We start from the raw sequence: 25,800 nt of genomic DNA, 5'->3' as shown, positions 1-25,800 counted from the left end.
AGTCAATTTTAGTTACTTGTTAATTTACTTGTTTATTAATCTTTAATAAAGAACATTAACTGATTTTTGCTCCCATTTGTATAGGAAGACGAAGTGAGAAACAACAAGGCTTGGGGATGGTTGGTTGAAAATCCCCGGTCAACTACACTATCTAACGTCCACAAGAATTCTCAGAATTATGAAGATCTTGAACGAACATTGACACAATGGTAAAGAATTTACGCGAATGTTAAGAATGCCTTCCTGTAAAACTTAATTTATTTTAAAATTCTTCAAGTGAAAACTCTTTTTACGTATGTCGTTACATTTGGCATTGATACATCAAAGATGTGATACGCTCAATAACTGCCCACTCAAACTGAAACAAGACCGGGCCTATAGCCCAACATGACAATGGCCTAAAGCCCAACTACATTATTTACACCCTAATAATCCCAAATCAAATAACCAAAGATTCCACCTTCTCTGGGATTCGAACCTGAGACCTCTAGGGATTTCTGGAGTTTATGTCAACACCTTGGAACCACGTGGGCTACCAACTGTTGACAATGTTTTACATTTGTTATGTTTATGATTTTCGCACATCTAATTGTTGGTCAACGTACTAGTCTGCTTTTATTTATGTCATACTTGATTCAATAATCGTTGATTAAATTATCCTAAAGAGTTTTTAGATTGCTTGTATGTGATACGTGATATGTGATATATGATATATAAAAATATTCGCGATATTTTTTAATTTATTTGTAAAGATAAATAACTAATTAGAAAATGAATTTATTAAAAAGTTTAATTTATTAGAAAATGAGTTATATTGTTCATATAATTTATGTTATTTAATTTAAAATATCATTTATAAAAAATAAGTAATTTTTTTTCTGATATAATACTATTTGTTTCATTATAAATTTATATTGAAAATTATTACAAACGTATTTTATACTTAAAACTATTAAATAAGTATAATACATGGTTACCACATTCTACAAGGGTGTAACCATCATTTACTAGTCAGGTGGTGTCTTGTGGTTGTCACTCTTACGTATAGGTGGGTAGGACCAATGCTCGTGATAGGGAGTTGCGTCTCTACTGCAGCATGGTTTATTCTTCTGGGAAGGTTACCACAATCCACAAGGGTATACTTGTCATTTACCAGTCACGGTCTCTACTGCGGCATAGTTTATTCTTCTAGTACTACCATTATTAGCTACTATTACATAAATTACACCCGAGATGATTAACTGACACAACAATGAGCACTAAAATATATTTATTTTATTATTATTTATTAAATTAATTTTAATTTCTTCCTATTTTTAGCTTAATAGTTTCGTCAGCCCGGTCAAAATTATCGTTATATATGTGATATGTGACATATGATATATAATATTCGCGATATTTGTTAATTTATTTTTAAAGAGAAATAACTAATTAGAAAACGAATTTATTAAAAAGTTTAATTTATCAGAAAATGAGTTATATTGTTTATATATATTTTATATTATTTAATTCAAAATATCATTTATAAAGAATACTTAATTTTTTCTGACGTAATACTATTTGTTTCATTATAAATCATGATACATGGTTACCACATTCTACAAGGGTGTCACCATCATTTACCAGTCAGGTATCTTGTAATTGATCTCTTACTGCGTCATGATTTATTCTTCTGGAAAGGTTACCACAATCTACAAGAGTGTACCTATCATTTACTAGTCAAGTGTCTCTACTGCGGGATAGTTTATTCTTCTGGTATCTACGATTATTAACTATTATTACATAAATTATACTACACATGAGATGATTAACTGACACAACAACGAGCACTAAAGTATAATTATTTTATTATTTATTAAGTTAATTATAATTTCTTTCTATCTTTAGCTTAATACTTTCGTCAACCCAGACGAAATTATCGTTATATATGTGATATGCATAATATAAAAGATATTCGCGATATGTGTCTAATTTATTTTTTAAAGAGAAACAAATTATTAGAAAATAAATTTATTAAAATCTATTAAAAAGTTTTTTTATTAGAAAATGTGTTATATTGTTTAAACAATTTATATTATTTAATTCAAAATATCAGTTATAAAAAATACGTAAATTTTTTTGACATAATACTATTTGTTTCATTATGAATCTTACATTAAAAATTATTACAAATATAATTTATGCTTAAAACTATTAAATAAGTATGATACATGGTTACCGCATTCTAAAAGGTTGTACGTATCATTTACCAGTCAGGTGTCATGTGGTTGTCACTCTTATGTAAAGTTGGGTAGGACCAATGCTCGTAATGAAGAGTTTCGTCTCTACTGCGGCATGGTTTATTCTTCTGTAAGGTTACCACAATCTACAAGAGCTACCTATCATTTACTTGTTACGTATGTTGTGGTTGTCACTCTTCCAAAATTACTATTTGCTAATGTCAAAAAATGGTCTTCCATTAGATCAGCATGAAAAAAGAAGTTGATGCATTACAACCTCCGTTATGATGGTATATTCTGTTGATTGATTTATGATTCCTTCGCTTGCTCATATCTCCTGCACTCTGGTTCTCTGCTTCCAGCTGCTCATTGCTCTTGTTAATTACTTCCGCTCCAACTCCTCGCTTTAGCTGCACCGCCACAACTAAACTTCCACCACACTGTTGTACCACCACCACCACTATATACACCTCCAACACCACCATACTTCAAACCTCCGCTACCACCACACTTCAAACCTCCACCACCACCACAACACATTTACTACCACCGTACCTCTACCACCACACCTCAAGCACTACTTCTCAACCACCACTGTAACTCAACCACCCCCGCCACCATTTGTATCTCAACCACCACCACCACACCTACACCATCATATCTCCAACACCACACATCCACCGCCACTATCACATACCTCCACCACCACCACCACCACCAACATACCTCTAACACCGTCATACCTCTACGAACACCATCCCCATACATCTACCACCACCATCCTATACCTCTATGACCACCACAATCATACCTTCACCATCATCACCACTATCGCCACCACCATCATACCCCAACCACAACCATATCCCTAACACGGTACCTCTGCCACCACTATATCCCTACCACCATACCCTCCACCACCACCATTTGTATTTCAACCACCTCCACCACCGTACCTACATTATCGTATCTCCACCACCACCACCAGTACCACCACCAACATACTTCTAACAGCACCGTACCTCCACCACCATCATCCCCATATATCCACCACCACCACCTTCATCCCCATACATCCACCACCACCACCATCCATACCTCCATGACCACCAATCATACCTCCACCAACACCACTATCGCCACCACCATCATACCTTCACCACAACCATATCCATACCACCGTACCTCCACTCCCACTATATCCCTACCATCGCGCCCTCCACCACCACCATCACATCACAACCACCATCACATCACAACCACCACAACTTCCATCACCATACTTCAAAGGCTCCACCACCACTACCACTAATTTCACCACCGACTCTTCCAAAAGAGTAATCATGAAAATCATAAATAAGTTATCGATATCAAGTATCTGTAAGAGAAAAAGAAAATTACATTACCGAACAAATTTTTTGACTTTTTGTCGAAATTACTTAGCAAGTCTCTTTTCAAAGTTTGACTGAATCTTGACTGTTAAAACATAATTTGCTTATAAAGAGCACGGTCCAGATTCAGTCCAACTTTGAAAAATATCTTGCCACGTCATTTTGTTGGAACCTTCGCCGGTGAAGACGATGATGTGGTGTGATAGATGGTGTGGCAGAGAGAGGTGATGAGATGGAGGAGAGAGAGTAACGGACATTTAACGGTAACCGAAAAACGTGGGTCTTCTGAGTATTTTTGATAAAGTAGGGGCTAGGCAGGAAACTGGTCACAAAGTTTGAGGCTTTTGAGAAATAACCCAATTATATACTAGTAATAGTAGTGGTGAACGACTCAATGACAATAATAAAAAAAAAAAAGGAGGATTTGAGATTCAAAATGAGAGTTTTATTCAAATCCAGCTTTAGCTTAACTGTTACTCTGTGCACGTCTCCTACCTTTCCTTCATCTTCTCCCATCCTTTAAAATCTCTTTCTCTCAAATGTCAAGCATCTTTCTTATCTCTCTAAAAAAAACCCAAACCATGGGTTTCCCAAAGATTCATCTCCTTCTCTTCACCATCTTCACCTTTCTATCTCTACCTAAATTTCTCTCTCAACTTGTACCACCATTACCAGTACTAGTACCAGCCCCTGCACCAGCACCAGCTGCTGATATTTGTAATGGTGTTTTCTTATCATACATTTATATATCTGGTAAAAGACTTCCTCCATTAAACTCAACAAACCAAGCTTACAAATTTAAATCAATTGCTACAATTCTTAACAATGGGGTTGATGAATTTAAAGGATGGAGATTATTTGTGGGTTTTCAACATGATGAAATTTTAGTCTCTGCTACTTCTGTTGTATTAGCTGATGGAACTAATCTTCCTGCACCAGTTGGTAATGGTACTGTTTTTGCTGGATTTCCATCATCTGATCTTCAAACAGCTATTGATACTGCTGGTGATTTGACTCAAATGGAACTTCAGATTAAATTAGTGGGTACCCAATTTGGTGTTAAACCTCCTTCCATTCCTATGCCTTCTAATATATCTCTTCTTAATGATGGTTATATTTGCCCTCAACCCACCATGCAAGGTAATTCAACTCATTCTTCATCCTCTTCTTTATTTTGGGGTATTTGGGTATTTTTTTTTCGATTTTTCTATGAATTTTAAGAGACTAATCGATAATAAAGTTTTTCGTTGGGTTTTTCTATATGAATCTGCCCTAATGTATGTTCATCGTAACCTATTTATATGCAGGTAAGAATGTGATGCAAGTTTGTTGTGTTAAAGACCCTGACTTTACAGCAACCACTACAGAAGTCGAGTTTCTACCTCGCCAAAACGGAGATCTTACTATCGATTATGACGTAATCAAAACCTTCGACGCTAATTATTTTGCCGAAGTGAAGATGTCAATGCACAACTCACTTGGTCGACTCGACCATTGGAAGTTGACTTGGGATTGGATGAGAGATGAATTCATTTTGGGAATGAAAGGCGCTTATCCATCTATTGTTGATTCAACGGACTGCATATATGGGCCTCAAGGGGCCCATTACACGAACTTAGATTTTTCAACTGTCCTCAACTGTCAGAAAAGGCCCACCATCATCGATCTCCCTGCTACCGTAGCGAATGATCCAAACCTTGGAATGATTCCATTTTGTTGCAGAAATGGTACAATATTGCCAGAAGAAATGAATCCAAGTTGGTCATCTTCAGCATTCCAAATCCAAGTACAGAAAATGCCACCAGATCTTAATAGGACTGAACTTTTTCCACCACAGAATTGGAAGATTAGTGGAAGTTCACTTAACCCAAATTACAAATGTGGCCCACCGATCCGTGTTAGTGCAAGTCAGTACCCGGGCCCAAACGGATTACTATCGGTTAATACAACGGCGGTAGCTAGTTGGCAAGTAGTCTGCAACATTACACAACCGACTGGAGCAAGCCCAAAATGCTGTGTTTCATTTTCAGCATTTTACAACGATTCTGTTATTCCTTGCGAAACTTGTGCGTGTGGTTGCCCGAAAAACCCATCCCAAACATGTAGTGCCACTTCACAAGCCATGATTCTTCCACCCGATGCGCTTCTTGTTCCATTCGTAAACAGGACAGCCAAGGCTGTAGCTTGGGCATCTCTTAAACACCGGCAAATTCCAAGCCCATTACCGTGTCCGGATAACTGTGGAGTTAGCATTAACTGGCACTTAAACTCAGATTTTACCAAAGGTTGGACAGCAAGAGTCACTCTCTTCAATTGGGCCGAAACTGTTTACCCTGACTGGTTTACTGCAATGGAGTTTAAGAAGGCTGTCCCGGGCTTTGAAGCGATGTATTCATTCAACGGTACTATTCTTAATATTACTGCAAATAATACCATTTTTATGACGGGTCTTCCGGGTTTGAATTATCTTATGCCCATACTACCGGCAAATGCTACATTAAAGAACCCGCCAATACCGGGTAAACAACAATCGGTGATTTCGTTTACGAAGAAACTTACTCCTGGAATAGATATAATTGGTGGAGATGGGTTTCCAACAAAAGTGTTCTTTAATGGTGAAGAATGTTCTCTTCCTTCAATTATCCCTATGAACAATGGCCATAGATTCGACTCATCTTTTTCGGGCATTTGGGTCTTTGTTATATCTGTTATTACTCTCAGATTGATCCAGCAATAACCAAGAACTAAGTTATTGAAGCCACCATTAAAATACCACGAAAAGCTTTTGTAGTTTGTTTTTTCTTATCTCATCATATTCATAGTTTGCTGTTTTACTCTGTTTTTTCCATTCTATATTGTTAGTTATAGAAAAAAATTGTAATATTTGTGAGTATAAATTTTAATTCATCAATAAACCTATTTTAATTTGATGAATTGAATTTGAAATTCTCAAATCTTGGAGTGATTCTGTTTTTAGGTTTATTGAATTGTTAATTGTTGTGTTTGATGGGCATGTTCTTTCTTGCAATGATTTACAAAGTGGTTGGTTAACTTCACATATTTGGTATATGAAAAATAATCAGTTGACTTTTTTCTATGCATACAAAAATTGATAAAAGGAGAAAAGGTATCTATCTATACACATGAAATCCTTGGGAGTAGTTAGGAAATGAGAAGGAAAAAGTAACTAGTCTAGATCAATTAAGTTTCAACGGGGTCGTTAAAATTCTAACGTCTAACTAATCCCCTTCGTTCTACTGAAACGAGAAATAAACTTATCGTTGATGTAAGTTCCTTTTCTACAATAAGAAATCATTGAACGTAAAGTCATCATAGGGACAACAAACCCTAACTTATGGGCTAAATTTTCATCTATGGGAACATGAGCCCTAAAATTGAAGTTAGTCTCAGAATAGGGTTAAAAAGAGACATAGTCCTAAATAAAAACAATCGTGTGGCTATGGTGGTGCACCGACTAATCACCTCAATTCCGTTTCCAGAGGGCCGTTGGATTAAAAAAAAAGCAAGCAAGAGAAATTTGATGATCATTGTTTTCTCCCGACAATCTCGTACTAATAAATGTCCCGAAAATATCTCGGGGTACACTCAGAAAGCTACACAAATACGGAAATCGAATTTAACTCGTAGATCAAGCTATCTGCAAACGGTTTAGATCTTGACACGTATGTAATTTTAGCCAATCGTTACAAGATTAGGATATTGTATCATAATCCCGAAGTACTGGATCGGACTACTTCTATGTATAAAAGAAGGGAGGGTGGCGGGGGATTAAGAATCCCTAATCAATTTTTAGTGTTTCAAAACTAGTAGTTTAGTAGAACTTTGAGTAAAAAAATTGGTTTTCTTTGGAGTATTTCTTCTCTAACAGCTTCGACTCAATGGATTATGATTCATGGATTAATAGTTTATCTACCTCCAAGCGATGTCTTTCACGAAAAGGTGAATATAAACAAAAAAAAAATTAATTTAATTTTTTTTCTGAGATATACATAAGATTATGTTATAGAATTATGATTTATATTATATGGTTTTGATACATCGTAAAGATTGAATAAGTATATAACTGCCCTAAAAGACATCTGAATGAACCGTAGACAGGTTAAGCAAAGATTCTTATAGACTGGCCCATAACAAACTAGGCTACATATTGATTTGCTTTTCCTTTAATGCCTTGATGGTTGAAGTCGAGTTACAATCATTATTGTTCTCTATTTGGCATTGCTAATTGAACATTGTGTTTTTTTTTTCTTTTGTAGATTTGGACTTCGAAACGGAAGAAGATCGCCTAAAGTCCAAATATCCATGCCCATTCTGTTCAGAGAATTTTGAGATTCGCCGCATGTGCTACCATTTTAAACATTGCTCTCGGACCAAACATGGGGTATTTTGCTTTTCTCTATCTGTTTGATGTAGATGAATTAGGGTTTTTGTTTCCTTTTTCAGGAAAGATAACTATGAGAATAGTGTTTTAGAGCCTTTAGATAGACTAATTTACATGATAAAACTGATAGAGTCAATTAAGACTAGATTTCCTTGAAAATTGGCTTGTAAAAAGTATTGCCAACTCTTATGCTGACAATATTTGGGTTGGAGGCACTCTGCAGTCGTCCCCCACTGTGCAGGGGTGAAGCCAACAACTCTTGATTGGAGTAGTAAGAGGTTTAGTCTTATACCTTAGAAGTCAAGGGTTCGAGACACGCTCACAATTCAATAAATAACCATGTAGGGGTGAAGTTACGAAATCCCAACCAATTGGAAAGGAAGTTCTGAAAGCGTCTCCCATCATTGCTAAAACTTTCCCTCATAAACCTCCATACTCCCAAAAAATTGTGTTATAGGGTGTTTACTGCAATTATTGAATTATAGGGGTCCTTTTAGGACTTCACGTCACCGAAACACTAGCTCTAATACCATGGGCGGACTTACGTTGAGACCCATGGAGGCACGTGCCCTGAGTTAAAGACGTAGGTTTGTCCAAAAATTGTAGGATCTTTTTTTACTTTTAAGATAAAAGTAATTGTTAAACTCTGTCACAAAACAACATCTGGCTCAATTGCGTTGGGAGTAGTTGACTGCAATAATGTCTTAATCCCACCATCAATATTTTTTGTAGATTTTTTTGAGTAATATGTTTTGGAAAGTTTAGAAGCCACCTCTGTTTAGTGTTAAAAGAGTCTCCATCTTCACAACCTTCCTCTCATGTTTGTTTTGATTTGTTTTGGCCCCTCTTTTCTTTGTAGTTTTCTACTTGACACCTCAAAATTTCATTGTAACTCTTATTTTCTGATCAAATTAGCTTGTATTCTTTTGTAAATTCGAGTTTGACTTTTTCTTCACCTAAAATTCATCCAACATCCTATATAATTATTTGCATCTCCATATTACCTTTATGCCTTATTCATCCGTCATTTTTATGTATATTTCTTAAAAATATTCTTTTAAAGTCATTTTCATCTCACTTCCTCCACTTCCTTAACTTCTTTAGAGAATGTGGATTACGAGGATTTGTTTGCAAGATAAAAGATCTTTCTCATTCTTTTTAACATATAATTTGTACTTATTAGTCAAGAGTGTGGTTATGACATATAAAGGTCATTGGTTTGAACGACACAAAATATTTTTTCGCAATTTACACTTATAACTATTTTGATAGAGGTTCATAATGAAGTGACGCAATTTGTCATTAACGATAGTATTCGTTTTTTGCTATTTAATTTAATTGTGCCCCCCACAAAATAAATTTTATGAGTCCACCACGGCATGTCATAATCCATGAGGTTTTCAGCTCCTTGTAACTTGTAAGACAACTGTTTGCAGATAAAGGATTGTGTGCCGCTTACCCACTTTACAAATTGTATGCCTTGTCGATGTCTACTACTGCTAAAATAAACTATATCAGTAGTTTTAAAATGTAGTTTTAGAGATAGCAAAAGTTCTCTATTTAGAAATAGAAACTCTTTCAGTTTAATGGCGGCCACAGATACGATGCTGGAACATGTCTAGAACTTATATGCTTAAACTTACTTTTGGCATACATTCGTAACTTTATTTTTTCATATTTGCAGTCATGTCCAATTTGTGGTGTGTGGGTGAGGCGTGATATGATGTCTCACTTTGTTGAGGAGCATGAAGAGTTCTTTATTATATCCTTTTAACAACGTTTTTAATTAATTCTCTTAGGTAGTTGTTGTGTTAGAATTGTGATTAGTGATTTACTGTTTGCACCCCTACGGTTGTCAAACGTCACCTTAAAACTTGGTCATATTGGTCGACCCAGTCCAGTTCGTCTGCACATATGGTCATGCTCGAACGTGAAGTAAATGTGGTGGCTTACCCTGGGCCCACAACCAACCTGTTTAGAAATGGGTTGGGCTGGTCGGCCCGTGGGCCTTTTGACATTCTTTTTTTCTCTCACACAAGTTTTCTTGCATGTGACATGCCATGGTTTTTTTGTTGAAAAGACATGCCATGGCTTAGCAAGGGCGTTTTATAGCATTTGTTTCATACATTTAAAGTTATAAGAGATTTTGAGACATGGTAGAAAGGTACATTTGTAGATTTCAGTAGATTGAACATTGGTCCTATTGGGAGGTAAATGTTATCCAATAGATTGAACATTTTAGGGCCACCCTTTGGAATTTTGGCTGAAGCTTACATTTATGTAAATTTTGTCTACTAGTAGATGAAGACCGACCCCTCGTGTGTGTTTTTCAATTTCAAATTCTTATTAGATTTCAGTCATTTAAGTTTGTAAATTTGATGCAATTTGGAGTTGATACTCTGTTCTGATTTCCTTAATTAGTGCTTACATTAGATCTTCTTTCCGTGATGCTGGAACTCAGATACCTCTTTTTCTGAAGAGGAAAGATCTACAAGAATCAGATCAAATCAATGAAACTGCGGATGAGCATGCTATAGAAAGGTATAAATCTTTTTGTCGGTGTTCGCATTTTTAAGATGTCTGAATCGGACTTGCCTCAGCATGACCTCTCCAATTTCGATTTATCTAAGTCTGACGTGAGGTAATCAGAGTCACAATAGTCACGTCATGTTATATGAGACAATAAACTTTTAATTTGGGCCGACTTTATTGCCTACTTTGATGACAAAAGATCAGAACAAGTCAGTCATTCAAGACTTATAAATATAAGTCAGACAAAAACAAACATTCTAAAGTCTGTTTCGAGCCAAAGGCAGACCTTAAGTCAGATTTAAGACTTGAAATATGAAAAAAGAAAACCATCTAAATTGAATATAGTTGATAAATATAGTCTCTCCATTCTATTGCATATCATTATCTTGCAACCAGAAGCCTAGAAGTACTCTATTTGATGATCTATGGGTAGACAAAAAAATCCAATTCAGGTTACTTTTATTATCGAATATGAAAATGATTAGGGTTGTCATATTATGGTTTTCAGTTAGCAACATTTAAAATAATTGAAGTCGGATTTCTTCATCTGGTTTGGTAATTTTATAACAGGACTGCTCTATTGGAGGAAGATAAAAAATAGAATGCAAGAAAGTTGGAGCTTAGAAAGTTGTTTTTTTGCATTTACATCAAGGGCAAAATAGATCCATGATTGTAGAAAAATTTAGAATGCCATTTTTTTTTTAAAGCTACAAGTTACGAAAACAAATTCTCTTATCGGACGATAATTATTCATATCAGCATAGATCAAATATTATTTCTTTAGATTTCATGTGTCGAATACTTAACTTCATAATGTGAGCGATAAATACTTGGTTTAATTACTATTTTATCTTCGAATGAGTTAAATGACTCACAAATAGAAAGAGAAATTAAAGAAATGTAATAATGTATTATGTTATCTAAAACCAGAGTTACAGATATGATTATACATGTTTATCATTCATTTTTTCGGCCCACAACTCCTAAGAAGGTCGAAGCTTCCTCATCAACCACTTCTTTCGTAGCCCAACATCTAAAACCAAAAACGTTTTCGCTTTTCTTTCATCCTCTAGCAAATCACAAGCATCTAAAAATAACTCCTCATCTATATCAGGGAGTGCCTGAAGTGCATCCATGACAGTTTTTATGGAAACAGATTCATTATTCTTCTCACTCTTCTTCTTCTCTGCTAATGAAGTAACTGCATTTGCCATCTCACGAAGAGCATTCGCCATACCTTCATCTACCCTCCTTGATCTCTTAGAATGATCTGGAATCAATGGAGTCGTAAATAGTCGCTTATTTAGTTGATTTAGTATTTCGAATTCGCCACTAAACTCAGCAGAATTTTCCTCAACATTGCTTGTACGATTGCTCCGTTCATTTTCTGAAATGTGATTTCCGTTTCCATTTCTTCCACTTACATTCGTTCCTCCGTATATTATACACAAATCTTTGAAATATGGCACAGGTCTGACTCTATATTGACGTGCGTCGGGGTGTTCCTGCATATACACCCGATTCAAATTACTACCGATAAAAAGTATCATACATGAAAGTCATTAGGGTTTAAACGAGAGAAAAGTTTAACCTTGATATACTCGTCCCATACATGAACATCGCCTTTAACCATCTGTAGTGTTTCGTCCCATTCGAACCCAACATGCGTAAGAAGGCTATGGATTAAACCGTATTGTTTCCTAAGTGTTTTGAAACGATTATATAGGACATCTTTATCATAATTCGATCCAAACTTTTCACTAAATAATGCAATCATATGCATCCATGCTTCTCTAGAGAATGTTCGACCGATCTTATTACCTTGATGGACATGGTCAATCATTAAGTCAATGAAGTAACGATCCATTGGTGGTGTCCAGCTAACCCTAGAACGACAACCATCGGAATTTTGCAATATACTTGGTTCTGTTTCGGTTGCTAACATCACTTCCACAGGGAAAAGGTTTTCACTCGCGTTATTTGTAACTGGTAGAGAGTGACCGGTTGCTTCTATCTCACAAAGGTTATTCATCACACTAGTGATTTTTTCCGACTCTGACGAGTTCTCGAAATCATCAATTGAATCTCTATGAATGGCAAGTTTTTCTTCTGATGCTTCACCACTCTTCGTTCTAGAAGAATCATCCTCAAAATCTTCATGGTGATCTAAATTAGTATATTTTCCATCCGGCGATGTATCTCCATATATCAAACACAAATCGGAATAGAATGGTGTGATCTTAGTTCTATATGATCGTGCATCAGGATGTGCCTGCATAAACATTATATCATACTTAAGATAACAACCGAAGTAGAATATTTCAAGTTAATATATTTGTTTAATGAAGAAATCACCTTGATGTATTGATCCCAAACATTATCATCACCGATAACCATTTGCCGAGTTTCGTCCCATTGAAATCCGTTGTTAAGTAGTGTTGTTATCTCATTATATTTCCTTCTCAAACTTTTGTATCGATTTTTTAGAATCTCTTTGTCATATTGAGATCCAAATTTCTGATTGAAGATTACTGTAATGTGTGCCCATACTTGTTTTCTTATTGCATGATCAATCATGTTCCCTCTACGAACTTGTTCAACAACAAGATCGATGAAAAATCTGTTCATTGATGTTGTCCAGATAGTCCTCGGACGATCACCTATATCTGGTGTAAAATTATCCATTCCTCCTAATTAACAAAAGAAGAATTAGTTCATACAAACCCAAGTTTCATACCATTTCACATCTCTCTCTTTGGTTACTACAACCACAAGCACATAAGGCTTTACTATGGGTACAGTAGTTTCGTGAAATTTCTCATACTCTATGCATACTGGAATGTTTTGAGAGCCATTTATTTTGAAACCCCCCAATTTTTCTTCTTCACCACGGACACTGGCCCCCATCCTCCACGACTGACCACCGTCACCATTCTCCACCACCGACCACCCACCAACCAGCTATCTCCGCCCCACCCCTCTCTTGTTTATCTATCTCCTTCATCTCCCTCGTCAAGGGTTCAGCTTAGTCTATGAAAATAAACATACCCATATCCCAAAAGTACTAAATTTGATTTATGTTCGAATGAAATGAAAACTTGGGTATCATGGAAAATTCAAAAAAGACAGCAGAAAGCATCAAAATTGTCATCTCTAATTCAGAAAAAAGAAGTCTAAAAAGAAAAGCAAACAACCCCTAAGTACTAAAGAATTCTACTTCTAGTGAAACAAGAACTTGGGTGTCTAAGATTAACTAGTAGTACTTAAACAAGTGTTGCTCAGAAAAATGTAGTTATCCAGAACCAAGTAAGATGTTATATGAATTGATTATTACAACTTAAATTAAACCTAAATTAGATAGCACAAAGGCAAATAAATGATAAACCCAAAAAGGAAAAGAACCAAAAACAAAAGTACAACTACAACACTTAAATCTAAGACACCAAAGAAGAAAACCCTAGAAATACAAATGAAAAAAGAAGAATAACCCAGAAAAGAAACAAACATAAAATGAAAGATTGAAGGTTACCTTCTTCTATAAGGAGAAATGGAAGTGTTGTTTCAGCACTGACAAGATCTGCCAAAAATGAAGAATGAAAAAGATGAAGAGGATAGGCATCAACCCGGGATAAGTAGAAACCTATTCTACCTTGAACAAAACAATAGCCCCAGAAAAGGAAACCATTTTTCTCATTAGGGTTAAAGCTAGACTTTAGATTTAGGTCCTATATCTAGACCATTCAATTTAGCTATTCTATTCTATATATTGAAAAGAACCATTTCTTAGTGCACAATTAAAACCAGTAATTCCTTAACACAAAAAAAAAAAAACCAGTAATTTGGAATTATGGATGGGATATTTCTGCCCCAAAGGTTTACCAATTACACCTAAATTTTGTAAGGTTGGTTCTCAATTCTCCCAAATGCAATAAGATTCCAAATTTCCAACCATAGCCTAAAAATCTAGGGTACTACTCAACCTACCAGAGCTTCAAGTGATCTTTTTTCATTGTTTCAAATTTACATGATAGGTCAATTTACAAAAAAGTTGATTAGTTTTTGTAAAACTGAAAAAAAAAATAACTTTTCTCTAGTGTTTTTGATTTTAAAAAGAAAATCCTGAAATTAATTGGAAAATGAACATTATCGTAGAATGTTCATGCAATTAGTACTTGGAGAGTAAAATGTATGAACAACCCTCGTTATAGTAGAAGTTGATAAAAGAAAACATGCGTTTCACACATTCATCTAGGTAGTATAGTATTATTTTGTTTGACCGGAACCAAGAACCAAGAAAACATTATTTTCCATAAAGAGGAAGAGAGCTACAAGTAGGTCTTAGAGGAGCATATTAGCTTGAATTAAGGTATAAAAGAAACGGGAGTACTATAATGGCAAAATCCTTAACAAGATCTTTGACCCGAGATCTCTTCTTTAAATTTGCAGAGAAGAGATTAGAAACTAAAGTTCTGGTCTTTTTATTACCCGACCTGACACCATAAAATTCAACCCATTTCATTCAAAACTGCGAAAAGTATGAACAACTCTATTGATAAATTGCATTTAAATTACTTAAATAACAATACCCTTATTAGGTATTTAAATACAGAATTCACATATTATAACTTATAATATCTACCCGAGAAACAACTTATAAAATTTAACCTCTATAAAACGTCTAAAATGGTGATTCAAACCTAGATTTTCCTCAATACCAGATGGGCATTTTCTAACAAAGATTTTTAGGTTTTAGATACATATAAAAACAGTTTCTTCAAGCATTTCAGATTACCGGAAACTTTTAACCAAGGAAAGATGCGAAAGCTATGGTCGCCTTCACCATTACTCGGAGCTTCCTCTCAAACAAAGCATCATAAAGAGAAGACACATGAGTTCTTGTTTTTTTTTTTTTTTTTGTTTATTGCCATGAGAGAAGCATGTAAAGAAAATTCATCTGCCCCCTTCAGCCGCCATTTTGCCCCAATCACCTTCTATATGTGCTGCGTTTAATGAAGAAATCGTAATCTGGGTGTTCGACCTGCATGCTTCGGAGCCAGTTATCAGCAGCTTGGAATAGTGAACTTGCTTGTTGGTGTTCGTGGAGTCCGTTAGGAGTCCAAACTGAACCCTTGAACTTGTAAGATGCAAGCCCAAATGCAGGTAAGGATAGCTTCTCACATGCACTGGGTCCAAGGGCTTCCGCCTGGCCGTTTACAATACCTTCAGTAAGACAAAGAAAATGTAACCAGTCAATACCTTCAATAGGAAAAAGAAAAAATCTAGAGTTAAAACTCACAAAGAGCGTGTGTGCTCACTCTCTTCCTTTCAAGCAAAGTCTTTTTCTGCAGGTTTCTAATAGATCCGCGAAGGAAGATACCAGAGGATTACAATCAACAAGGCAAGCGGAATGTCTAGTTTAACAAGGAAGACTGTATTCTTTGTTGCTAAGTTTGAAGGCTGATTTCTAAGTTTTTGGGTGCCGACTGTATCATTGTGTCAACTACTTTAAAACTTACTTTAGGGATTGTGGGTCTCGAAGGTATTCACAACCTAGTTTTGTGCTGCTATTAGCCTATAATACAATGTTGTATGTTATTCTTTCTATCCTTTTACTCTTTTAGTACAGTTGGTGCTATTCTATAATGAAAGTACTTGAGAAACTAATAACACGATAGAGAGAGAAAGAAAGTCTCCAGGGGAAGCGCTTCTCGCCTAAACTTTCTTGGGGCATGCAATGGACTTAGATTACAATTAAGCTTTGTTAGCAACATTAAAACTCAGAGAGCAAGAGAGAGAGAGAGAGAACATACTTCTAAAAGGCGTTGAGAGTGAATGGAAGGTTAAAAAGCATGCATCCAAATCCTGTAGGGTTGGCCCAGTGGGAATCCTGTATATTGGGTACCTGAACCAAAGTTCCAACGTCAAAAAAGTGAAAGAAAAACAAAAATATTTAGAATTATACCACCTCAGCACATGAATCTAACATACCAAGCCACAGAAATCCAACTCGAAGGCAGCAGATCGCAGCTCCTATATGTCTTCAGCTCAGGGAACCGTGAAGCGAGAATGGAAATCTGTGTAATAAGATGTCGGGAGAAAGTTATGATGAGGACAATGGTAATATAATTATTTCCAACTCACACATGACAATGAACTTACCTTATCCGCCAAAGGTTCTCGGATATATGGGGTTGCTCTCTCTAAGTATTGAAATTTTAGGTGACATGGAGGGGCCGAAACATCTCCTTCATCGCTGGAAGAACCCACAAGAGGTTTATCTCTCAGTGATAGTTTACTAATATTCAAGTTGTTCTGATTATTCCATGGTTCATGTGACGAAAGTTTTGACCGGCTCTCTATATAGTCACTGCTCCCATCACTACTTGACTCCCTAGAGGACTCGGCATCGCTCTCCTCTCCAGCTCGCCTGCCCCAAGAAAACTAGCATATTAGGAACTATGTAGAATATAGTAGACCAAACACCATAAAGTACTACATCACCAAAAAGCAACATTTCAGATATAATATCATATCTGCACGACTTACTCTGTACTTGGCAAGAGGAACCTAATAAGTCCACTTCTAAAATGCTCATATAGTCTCGCAGAAGACACACACACACACAAGATTCACTTTTTTACAACTTTAAAATAACTAAAGCCTGAGTTGGGACTGATAAGAAGCTACTTAAATACCACATAGAAACAATCAAACAGTGTCAAGGAGAAGGCACTTTTTGTTTCGATCTGGTATCAAGAAAATGACTAGGGCTACTTTAACGAAGGGTCACTCGAGGAAGTGAAAGTTATGCCAAGACATAATAGATTTCTCTGATTCCAATTTGCCTGCATAACAAACACTTGGCTTAATTCTAGACATATCCTATCAAGTTAAGCCAGTCACTCAATATCACAGGCAACCTAACTCTAGCTGTATAGGCTAAAGAGGAATAAGACAATTGCTGGTTTGAGCAACTGATTTAATAGTCTTCAATTAGATTCAGCTCAATACCAAGAACATATTCTTTTCTTGGAAAGGAACACATGGTTTTTATAGAGGACCAAGAACCCTCTCACCACCAGGTATGGAATTTGCTCAAAGCTGTGAACATTTTTTTTCCTATTTCTAATTTGGTTCCAGTTACCAGATTAAAAAAACATCACACACTCGAAATGCTCATTATATAGTGATCCAATATAGTATATAATAGTAGATAGCAAACTGTATTCAACAAAGATACTAGATGAGTAACATGAGTTGGAGTACAGAGCCTCGGGGGCATGTACATACTGCACCTTGTATCGTAACTACACTGCCCATGAAAATATTACCTCAGTTTTCCGTAAGGACCACAAACAGGCCCTCGGAGAAAAAACATAACTCTGGAAGCCCAAGAAAACAAGAAAAATTTCACGCAAAAGGTATACAGGGAAAAAGAATAAGTTGTCACTTTGTAAAGAATACATGCACGAGTTATAACAATAAATCAAGGTGTTTTACGACAATATGAATAATCAAATCTTTTCCACGTAGCATGTTCTCAGGCTACAAGCTCTATGATACCATAACTTCTGTTTGTATTCCTTTTAAGCTCTAATGTAATAATACCCAGTAAAAAAGCTCAGACCTTGTATTTCAACAAAGGTATGTGTAAGGGTTCATCAAAGCAGCAGCAAGATTGCTTGAGAAATGCGCTAAATAGCCATTTAGTGCATGCTATGAAATTATAGGTGAACTTAACTTGTTCTTCGAAATAGTTAAGCAGTTGCAGCTTCTCATACAAATGCTACATTGATTTGTGTAGGGAACTAAAATAATAAGAGTACCATTCGCAAGAAAACAGAAATACGATAACGAAAATATTAAGAAAACATATATTGTAACAAAAAGGGCATTCGCAAGATCATAAAAGAGAAGCTAGCAAACATTGGGAACTAAAAGATTTAACCAGTGACACTGCAGCAAATCACACTATGAATTTCTGAAAGTATCTAACGTCATTACCACACACATACTCAATTGTTAAGATGCTTGAAAGAGAAACAAAAGGAAACAAGCTAAGACAACCTCGACATTGCAGCAGGCACAAAGTTTAAACAGATATAACAAGGCAAATTAGTAATTTAGAACAAAATATAAGCATAAAACACAAATCAGATTAGAATTTTTTTTACAAGAAACCCATACCTCAACCTAGAAATCGTCTTGTCCACGTACAATTCGATAGCCGACAAGTAGGGCACATAATACTGCACAACCGAGTCACTCCCATTCAAAACAAGAGGAACTCCAGCTCCATAAGCACTCCATTCCTTGTAGGATTCCCAGAGATCCTCAAGATTAAAGTAAGGATTCTCCTCTGGGCTAGTATCTACATGACTTCCACCTCCCCATCCCCTTGAACTCGTCTATAAAAAAATACCCAAACATGACAATTGAATAACAAACAAATTGAGAAAAATTAAACCTTTCCAACAAATTGAAAACTTTAAACACAACCATTAGAAAAAAAGATGCCTAATTTATTAAGTACCTTTGGGAAATACTGGGCAGGAACAAAAGGAGTAGTCGATTCCAACAATTTATCCAAGTTTGAACAATTCTTTAATCTTGACGGCGGCGAAGAACTAATTGAAGTCTTGGACGATGCAGAATCATCACATTCCGTACGATTATCCGGTTTAGTCGTCTCTTTCAACTCAATCTGTCTCTGAAGAACTTGTTGCTTTTGCTGTTGTTGTTGTTGTTTTTGTTGCTGTTGTTGCAATAACTGTTGTTGATGTCTTCGCATGGGAGGAGGATTGTAAAATCGATCTCCGCTGTGACTACGAGCAGATGATAAACCCCTAGAACCAGACATTGCTGAAATTTTACAGAAGAAATCGAACTAAATTTCAAGTGGAAATCAGAGAGAATAGAATCGATTAGACTGATGAATGTCTCGTTTTTCTTCAAAATTCCAATTTAGGTATAGAATGATTCGTCAATAATTTAGGTTTTCTAGGGTTTTGGAACTCTTCAAGATCTCAGATTATATGAATAAATAAGGAGGATTAGAGAGAGAGAGAGAGGGGTTGGTTTGTTTTGTCGGTCTATTACCCTTTTTCTCTTCGCTTCTCGGAAAACACAAGAGATTGTTTATGAATCGGAGACGGACTCTAATACTCCATAGTTATCTTTTTCCTCGGTCTAATGAATTTAGAAATAGTTAGTAAATGACATAAATACCCTCATACTTTCTTTACAAAGTCAATTATGAATAGTCCTGAAAGTATATACTATATACTGAGATATTCCATCATATATTTATTTTTTTTGTTAAAGGAAGATATTCCATCATATATGATTGTTCAAAATGTGGACACCTTTTTTTTATTTGTGTTCTTATCTTGCTCTTTTTGTTGTCTTATGATGAGGCTATTATCATCATTTATCTAGCATTTCGAGTAATGTTTGTTTATTTTTAAGATAATCTGCAATTTATTTCGTTTATTTTGTAGATCATGTCGTTTTTATGGTCCAATCATATTTCTTTCTTCAATATGCACATTAATACAATTATATCATTATAATATTTGAGGTAGTTATTTTGGTATAGATGAACAGAATAAACAAATTAACTATGACACGTAAATCTTTAAAGACCATGTAAAAAGCTGTTAAAATTATCTTGAAGGGTCTTAAAATCGTCTACACTACTTTAACTTTATTTAGTACATATACTTACAGTGAATAAATCTTACAGATAGGTCACTCTCGCTATGATTCGTATCTATGGTCCCTTAGACTTAGAATGAGAATGCAAATTAGCTGACTAAAGATCTATTTGCTACATTTGAAATGTACCAAAATCTATGAGTGACATCATTATGTGTACATCATTAGTGGTCTATCTTATTTTGTAGTCACTGCCACTCTATTATAATTATGATAATTAAAAGGATGATTTGTTTGTGATTGGACCAACTAGATAGAGAAGGACATGGGAAAATAAGAGGAGGACGAGGACATGATTGTCAATTTGAAGAATGTTAAGACTATTTTAGACCCACGGCAATGTCTAACGGAGATGGCTCACGCGTCTAGATGATTGGCTCATTAGGTTATTGAAGTGGACAGGTAACCAATAAGTTTTAAGATATTGATTTGGTCAACATCTCACGTGTTATAATGGGTTATCGTCTCAAGAGAAAATGAACGGGTTATAATGGGTTCTCGTCTAGGGGGTTGTTTGGAAATTAACTCTAAATTTATCTACAAATTCTTTATAAGAAATGTACTTGCCACACTCGTATCTCCTTTCACTTCAGCAAAAATTACCTTCGATGTGAGTGTATATAACAAAAATGGTTAGCGCGTTTAAAATTTTCCTATCTTTATTGTGTTAGTTTCATGTGTACTAATCACATATTTGTTCGAACCAACTCAGTGGCGTGGCCGAGAATTTGGGGGCCCGGTGCGAAAAAAATATTTGGGGCCCTTTCTCCACTGATATCAAAACGTAAACTCTTTTCACACATTATACGTTTAGTAATTATCTCTTAAGAAACTAAGTTCGATAAGAAAAAAAGTTTAACTCCTTCCGTGAAGTTGAATACTTATTCTAAGTTGTGTATTTTTTCATCCCAAATACTTCTATGCAAAAACCATACACATTTGACAACACTCCTTCCACGAAAAGATAGAACAATAAGTATTCGACTTCATAAACATACAAACTAAACTAATAGTTTATCACTTTATCCATAACTTAATACCATAACTAATAGTTGTTATTTTTTTGTGAAGAAAATAGTTGTTGTTAGAAACAGTTGGAGATAATAACGAGTTCATAAAATAAACAAAAAAGTGACTGTTGGGTGGATTGAACTTGAGACCTCTTTGTTAACACTCAAGAGGTTTACCAATTCAGCTACATCACCATCTTGTTTCATTGTGTACTGCTAAATTAATATAACTAATCGGAATTTAGGGGCCCCTATCTCTATAAGAAAATTATGTGGTTTGAGGGGGGTCCGGTGCGACGGCACCGATCGCACCCCCTCAAACACGCCCCTGAACCAACTAGATCCACACGATCAATCAAACCCAGTATACAGTTGATATTATCATCTATTTCCATCTTAATTGACTTTTTATCTTCCATTTCTCCCGAAACTTCTCCCAAATTTTTTTTTTGATGAACGGAAAATGCATTACACCAAAATAAGGTTACAAAGTTAGTCCTTCAAATGGACGAGTTTCTCCCAAATTTTTTAGTATTATTATTTTCTCTCCTTCCATTTCCATCTTAATTTGACTAATAGGGGACACTTAAAAGAGGCCATACTGAGGTAAGATTTAGTGTAACTATATGCATCATAGCATAAGAAAATATAATTAATTTTAGCCATGATGGAGGACATCACATGTAAATAGACAAAGTTTGAAATGTTGGTGGTTTTCTTATGGTCCACAAAGAAAGGCAGCCCAGACGAGGCAAATGGTTTTTTGGAGGTTGTGGTAGGGATCCCATGTTCAAATTTGGATCCTCTCTGCCCACATATTTATTCTCATGTACTTCCCCTTTTATATGGTTTTCTTAATTGATATGTGAGTATTACTTACTATTCTAGTAACTACTCCTTTGTTACATAGTGGAAATTCCATCCCATTCTCATAAACTTTATGATTGCAAATCAGGGTGTTTTGTGTTGAAAGCGGTGTAAAAGCATAAGTGCATTTCTCTTTTCAACTAAATATGTAGTTTGACGAACTCTAAGCGAGTTAAAAAAGCTCTAAGTTAATGCATGAAATCAAATATATTAGATGATCATCCGTAAGTGCTAGGAAACTTGAGTGAGCCAATTCACACATAAAATTCTCTTTACAGGGCTTGGGCCCTTCATCTCAACTGCATTAGTGGGAGCTCTTGGTTTATATCTCTTCATATTATTCGATAGAGTGTGCATTTTAGCAGTTGCAATATGTTTTAGGGCAATTTCATAATGATATTATGTTTACAAAAATTATCACAAAATAATAATCTATACTGGTAGGACATCTTTACGACCTCAATCTTACCCCATCTTACCATAATGTTAGTGTACGGGCCTGATGTGTTTGATCGATCTACAATTTTTTTTTTATCAAAGTTAAAGATAGGTAAATTATTCTTTTCTTTTGTTGAAAACTATTCTTTAATATTATTTTATTTCTTCTAATAAGATAGAATATTACTCTATAGGAGTCAATGATTAAATTAAGACATGGCAATGTCATATACACGTGCAAATACATTTATGGCTGTTTGCTATTACTAATTTTCAATACCTAGTGGGGTTTTGTGTGGGGTTTAATCAACTAATTATTCAATAAAGAAGTTAATTAGTTGTGGTTTAGTGATCAAGTTACTCAAATCTGAAAGGAGTAGAGGAAAGTCATTAGTATTTGGTAGCTTGGATTCTAGTCAAATAGGTAGATCTTGAACTAGGCTTTCATTTACAAATATGACATAGATTTTAAATTGAAGAAAATAATCCCACACTAAAAATAATTTTACATGTATCATTGGTATAATTTTTTTTTTTTTTGATGAAAAGACATAACATTAAAAAAGCGTCTATTACAAGCCAACTAGAAATCAGAAAAGAAAGAAGCAACATCCGTCCATGTTTTCTTAAACCCATGAGATCTCCCCCATTTTGCTAATGCATCCGCATGACCATTAGCATTTCTAGACACATGAGAAAATATAATTTCTGAAAATTTATCTTTGATGTTCTTGATTTGTTGGATGATACTTTGAGATTGCCATTGAATACATCCTTCCTCACCGTTGATAGCTTGAATAATGGACTTGTTATCACTTTCTAGATGCACGAAAGGTATTTGTAGCTGCATAGCTTCTAATAGCCCATATAATATCGCTAAGCTTTCACATTCTTCCGCGTTCTGCCCTCGAACTGAGTCTGCTGCTGCTCTCAACAGATTAGCATCGGCATCACGCATAATGTAACCGATCCCTGCCGTATCAGTAAGATTAATAAAAGAGGCGTCTACATTGATTTTGATAAAGGGTGCCGAGGGGGGTTTCCATGCTTGTCTAACTGTAGTTTCCTTACTCTTAGGGTTGTTGCATATACCTGTTTTGAGCGGGGTTGTAATTGTGTTATTTATCCTTTCAATCGTTTGGATTGGGTTTAGTTTATTCGTCGTAAAGCAGTTATCACATCTGGTTTTCCAAAGTAACCACATAATCTTAGCATAAAGATTAATAGTTTCTTCCTCCAGTGACTTCCATTGTTGAATCCATAGAGTGATAGTAGCAATAGGGTCCGTTCTGACATTAAAGTGAAACCAGATTGCCTTCGCGAAGGGACAGTGAAGCATAACATGGTCGATAGTTTCGTCTTCGTTACAGTTATAACATGAGTAATTATTACCAATGAACTTGCCAATTTTAGCCTTGACTGGTAAGCTATTCGTGCAACATTTCCACAGAAATAGTTTAATTCTAGGGATGGTGTTCATGTTCCATATAAAGAACCAATCCATCTGGTCATTAGTGTTAAACATTGTATTATTTCGTAAATAATTGTACATGGATTTAAGGGAGAAGTTACCTGATTTAGTCAGTGTCCAAATGGGTTTATCTTCTTCCTGGGGAATTAGATTGATGCTGAGAATCGCCCTGCAAATATCATTATTGAAATACATATTAATAACATTTAGATTCCAATTTCCGTTCATTATGAGTTGGGAAACCCGATTTAAAGTGCATCCTCTATCGTTCGTAATCGGAGGTGGATGATTAGGTATCCAGTAGTCCGTCCAGATATTGATATAATCTCCTCTGTTAATGTTCCAAAAGATCAAACTCTCACTTAGAGGATAGTGTTTAGATATAGATTTCCACGGCCAAGAGTGGTGATTCTTTGGCGGTTTAGGGTTAGTAGAGTTATGGAAATACTTCCCTTTAAGCACTTGCACCCAAATCGCCTTCGGATTGCTGATAATACGCCAATTCAGCTTGTGTAAGAAGGCTTGATTATCCAGATGAGGCAGACGAAGCCCAAGACCTCCAAATTTGCGGGGTTTGCAAATAGAATTCCAATTGATGGTATGAAAAGTTTTGGATTTTCCCCACCAAAAAGTCCTTTGAATGGACTTAATGCTGTTGCTAATGCCTTTAGGAAGGGCAAAGCACTGCATCTGGTATCGGGGAACAGCCGCTGCGATAGTTGAGATAACTATCGAGCGGCCAGCTTGCGAAAGAAGATGAGTTTGCCATTTGGCAAGCTTATTCTTGATTTGAGTGACAATAGAATTGAAAGCTTGTTTCTTGCTACGATCGATAAAGAGTTTGGTACCGAGGTATTTGTCACCAGAAGAAGAAATATGGACTTTAAGTTCTCTAATGATTATCCTTTTGAACTTGGGGTGCGAATTTTTAGAGAAGAAAATGTTCGACTTCGCATAGTTGATCATCTGACCAGAGGCTTCACTGAACTCCTTAAGAATTTGTTTAAGATTGTAGATGTTATCAAGAGAGTTCTGCCCGAAAATGATGCAATCATCCGCGAAAAGAAGATGTTTAATCGAGAAGTTGGCGTTCGGGATAGGGAAGCCAATGAAGGAGGTAGCACTATGATTGTTCTCGAGAAGCCGACTAAGACCTTCCATGGCTATGGCGAAAAGGAAAGGAGAGAGCGGGTCTCCCTATCTAATACCCCTGCTGACATTAAAAGTACTTCCCGGTCTCCCATTGATAAGAATCGCCATGGAGCTAGTAGAGAGGCAAACACTGATGAGATTGATCCAGGTGTTAGAAAACCCCATCCATTTCATAACGTTTTCCAGATAGCTCCATTCAATTCTGTCAAAGGCTTTAGACATGTCTAATTTTAAACCGAAGTAGCTTTTGGCTCCCTTGACTTTCTTGAAGGAGTGGATGATCTCTTGACTGATAATAATGTTATCCGTGATTTGTCTGCCCGGAACGAAAGCTCCTTGGAAAGGAGAGATAATATCTACCAGGATAGGTTTAAGTCTATTAGCCAGAATTTTGGTAATGATTTTATAAGTGGTGTTCAGCAGGCTAATAGGCCGGTAGTCGGCCGGAGATTGCGGAGTCTTAGTTTTGGGGAGGAGGCAGATATGAGTATGGTTAGAGTTATCAGGAAGAGAATGATTCTGAAAGAAATTATTGATCATGAGTTGTATGTCTTCCTTGACAGTGTCCCAGTTAGACTGGTAAAAGTGCGGAGGAAAACCA

At 35.8% G+C, this 25,800-nt stretch overlaps 4 protein-coding genes across 5 annotated transcripts; 2 read left to right on the top strand and 2 right to left on the bottom strand.

Moving 5' to 3' along the window:
• The first annotated feature begins 3,998 nt into the window (after positions 1 to 3,998).
• On the top strand, positions 3,999 to 6,564 carry LOC147569124 (COBRA-like protein 7). The gene is made up of 2 exons (XM_086671649.1): positions 3,999 to 4,750; positions 4,918 to 6,564. Exons 1-2 carry the CDS (start codon positions 4,150 to 4,152, stop codon positions 6,345 to 6,347), a joined length of 2,031 nt encoding a protein of 676 aa, XP_086527775.1. The 5' UTR covers positions 3,999 to 4,149; the 3' UTR covers positions 6,348 to 6,564.
• An 841-nt stretch (positions 6,565 to 7,405) lies between these two features.
• Positions 7,406 to 11,340, top strand: LOC147569123 (protein DEHYDRATION-INDUCED 19 homolog 4-like). The gene is made up of 5 exons (XM_086655574.1): positions 7,406 to 7,570; positions 7,888 to 8,012; positions 9,697 to 9,774; positions 10,441 to 10,553; positions 11,115 to 11,340. The coding sequence occupies exons 1-5, from the start codon at positions 7,510 to 7,512 to the stop codon at positions 11,143 to 11,145; spliced, it is 408 nt and encodes a 135-aa protein (XP_086511700.1). The 5' UTR covers positions 7,406 to 7,509; the 3' UTR covers positions 11,146 to 11,340.
• Positions 11,341 to 11,424: 84 nt separating this feature from the next.
• Positions 11,425 to 14,644, bottom strand: LOC147569122 (L10-interacting MYB domain-containing protein-like). 2 transcript variants are annotated; one of them, XM_086655571.1, is made up of 4 exons: positions 14,074 to 14,644; positions 12,900 to 13,234; positions 12,136 to 12,816; positions 11,425 to 12,049 (listed from the first exon to the last, which is right to left on the bottom strand). In XM_086655571.1, the coding sequence occupies exons 2-4, from the start codon at positions 13,227 to 13,229 to the stop codon at positions 11,528 to 11,530; spliced, it is 1,533 nt and encodes a 510-aa protein (XP_086511697.1). In that variant the 5' UTR covers positions 13,230 to 13,234; positions 14,074 to 14,644; the 3' UTR covers positions 11,425 to 11,527. The 2 variants fall into 2 exon arrangements, with proteins under 2 accessions (XP_086511697.1, XP_086511699.1); XM_086655573.1 differs by lacking the exon at positions 14,074 to 14,644 and having other exon boundaries at positions 12,900 to 13,346.
• A 449-nt stretch (positions 14,645 to 15,093) lies between these two features.
• Positions 15,094 to 19,795, bottom strand: LOC147569121 (uncharacterized). The gene is made up of 6 exons (XM_086655570.1): positions 19,078 to 19,795; positions 18,732 to 18,952; positions 16,704 to 16,971; positions 16,533 to 16,618; positions 16,355 to 16,446; positions 15,094 to 15,764 (listed from the first exon to the last, which is right to left on the bottom strand). Exons 1-6 carry the CDS (start codon positions 19,402 to 19,404, stop codon positions 15,529 to 15,531), a joined length of 1,230 nt encoding a protein of 409 aa, XP_086511696.1. The 5' UTR covers positions 19,405 to 19,795; the 3' UTR covers positions 15,094 to 15,528.
• Positions 19,796 to 25,800: the final 6,005 nt, after the last annotated feature.

Source organism: Eschscholzia californica, unplaced genomic scaffold, assembly GCF_041429995.1.
Source record: "Eschscholzia californica isolate CP2 unplaced genomic scaffold, dmEscCali1.0.p SCAF_1, whole genome shotgun sequence".
Lineage (NCBI taxonomy): Eukaryota > Viridiplantae > Streptophyta > Magnoliopsida > Ranunculales > Papaveraceae > Eschscholzia > Eschscholzia californica.
This window is presented reverse-complemented; position numbering and strand designations above follow the sequence as displayed.